This window comes from Mizuhopecten yessoensis, unplaced genomic scaffold, assembly GCF_002113885.1.
Source record: "Mizuhopecten yessoensis strain PY_sf001 unplaced genomic scaffold, ASM211388v2 scaffold10631, whole genome shotgun sequence".
Classification (NCBI taxonomy): domain Eukaryota; kingdom Metazoa; phylum Mollusca; class Bivalvia; order Pectinida; family Pectinidae; genus Mizuhopecten; species Mizuhopecten yessoensis.
In genome coordinates this window covers 61,971-63,860 of record NW_018408643.1, presented here as the reverse complement: position 1 = coordinate 63,860, position 1,890 = coordinate 61,971, and the positions used below count along the sequence as shown (strand labels likewise).

At 42.8% G+C, this 1,890-nt stretch overlaps 1 protein-coding gene across 2 annotated transcripts in view; it reads left to right on the top strand.

Annotated features, from left to right (window-relative positions):
- LOC110461516 (ubiquitin carboxyl-terminal hydrolase 2-like) overlaps nt 1-1,890 on the top strand; it is a 22,688-nt gene that overhangs the window by 18,035 nt on the left and 2,763 nt on the right. For both annotated transcript variants that reach the window (XM_021515002.1, XM_021515001.1), the window contains exon 10: nt 270-348. In XM_021515002.1, coding sequence (XP_021370677.1) covers nt 270-348 — 79 coding nt within the window. The remainder of the gene's footprint in view (nt 1-269; nt 349-1,890) is intronic.

Here is a 1,890-nt window from a genome sequence, read left to right as displayed (position 1 = left end):
CACAGTACATTATGTGATAACACAGTACATTATGTGATAACACAGTACATTATGTGATAAATAGAAACTGAAATACTTGACTAAAGAAAGTTCCAACTAAACTAAGGATCAATGTTCTACATGGCAAACTTATTATTTTTAATTGTAGAAGTTTGTAGTTAAATGTTAAGACATTAATTTAGGACAGTTAGTGTAAAAAGTCGCACATGAACTGTTATTTCACAACAAGTAATTAGCCCATTTTTGGAGTGCCGTTGTTTTTGTTTCAGACGTGTGAGCAGTGTAAGAAGAGGAAGGCCTGTACGAAGAGCTTCAGTATACAGAGGTTCCCTCAGATCCTCGTGTTACGTATCCTTGGTTACATGTGAATTGGTTTGTTTGGTTTGTTTGTGTTTTACGTCCCATTAACAGCTATGGTCATTTAAGGACGTGCCAGGTTTGTTTGTGTTTTACGTCCCATTTACAGCTATGTTCATTTAAGGACGGGCCAGGTTTTGGTGGCGAAGGAAAGCCGGAGTTCTCGGAGAAAAACCAATGACCTACAGCCAGTACCTTTGCAACTGCCCCACGTAGGTCTCAAACCCACGACCCAGAGGTGGAGGGCTAGTGGTATTAGAATGTCAGACACCTTGACCACTTGGCCACCACGGCCCAGAGGTGGAGGGCTTGTGGTAGCAGAATGTCAGACACCTTGACCACTTGGCCACCACGACCCAGTGGGGAAGGGCTAGTGGTAGCAGAATGTCAGGCACCTTAACCACTTGGCCCCCACACCCCAGAGGTGGAGGGCTACTGGTAGCAGAATGTCAGACCCCTTAACCACTTGGCCCCCACACCCCAGAGGTGGAGGGCTAGTGGTAGCAGAATGTCAGACACCTTAACCACTTGGCCACCACAACCCAGAGGTGGAGGGCTAGTAGTAGTAGAATGTCAGACACCTTAACCACTTGGCCACCACGACCCAGAGGAGGAGGGCTAGTGGTAGTAGAATGTCAGACCCCTTAACCACTTGGCCCCCACGACCCAGTGGTGAAGGGCTAGTGGTAGCAGAATGTCAGACACCTTAACCACTTGGCCACCGCAGCCCCCAGAATACATGTGATACATTTTAGACTCATTAGTGAATTTCATATGAGATGGAAACCTTTTTAAATCCTTTGTGTGATTTGATCTGCATCTTTACTACTCAAACATATTTTATTAAAGCCTGTCATTTAGTATCAATATGGTCAAATTATATGAATTTAGCATGTTTTTTTGGGTTGTTTTAAATGTGCAGAGAAGATTTCACGATGTTATGTAATTGTATTTCTTTTGGAAAAATATGAAATTGAGAAAAAGTATGTTAAATTTGACTATCAGATTGTAATTTGGATCAGTAGAAATAAAATGGAAAACACGGTAATCTTATTATGTACTCATTTTAAACGTGATTTTGCAAGGCTGTCTTGAAAAGTCATAGGGAATAGAATAGTCTTTAAAAGTACAGTGGAACCCGCTTATTATGATATCCTATACTAGAATTCTGATATAAAGCAGAACACAGAACCCTATTTACATTCAGGTAGTACATTTTTAGCTCACCTGGTCCGAACGACCAAGGTGAGCTTATGCCATACCGTGGCATCCGTCGTCCGTCTGTCCGTACGTCAACAGTTTCTTTAAACGACTTCTTCTTCTTAACCACTGGTTGGAATTAAACTAAATTTGACTGGAAGCATCCCTAGGTAGTGGGGATTCAAAATTGTACAAATGGTGGGGCTGACCCCCCAGGGGGCTGAGGGGCAGGGCCAAACATGGTATTTGGCTATACTGCTTTAAGCAACTTCTTCTCTGGAACTAAGAAGTGGATATCAACCATATTTGACTGGAAGCATCCCTAGGTGGTGG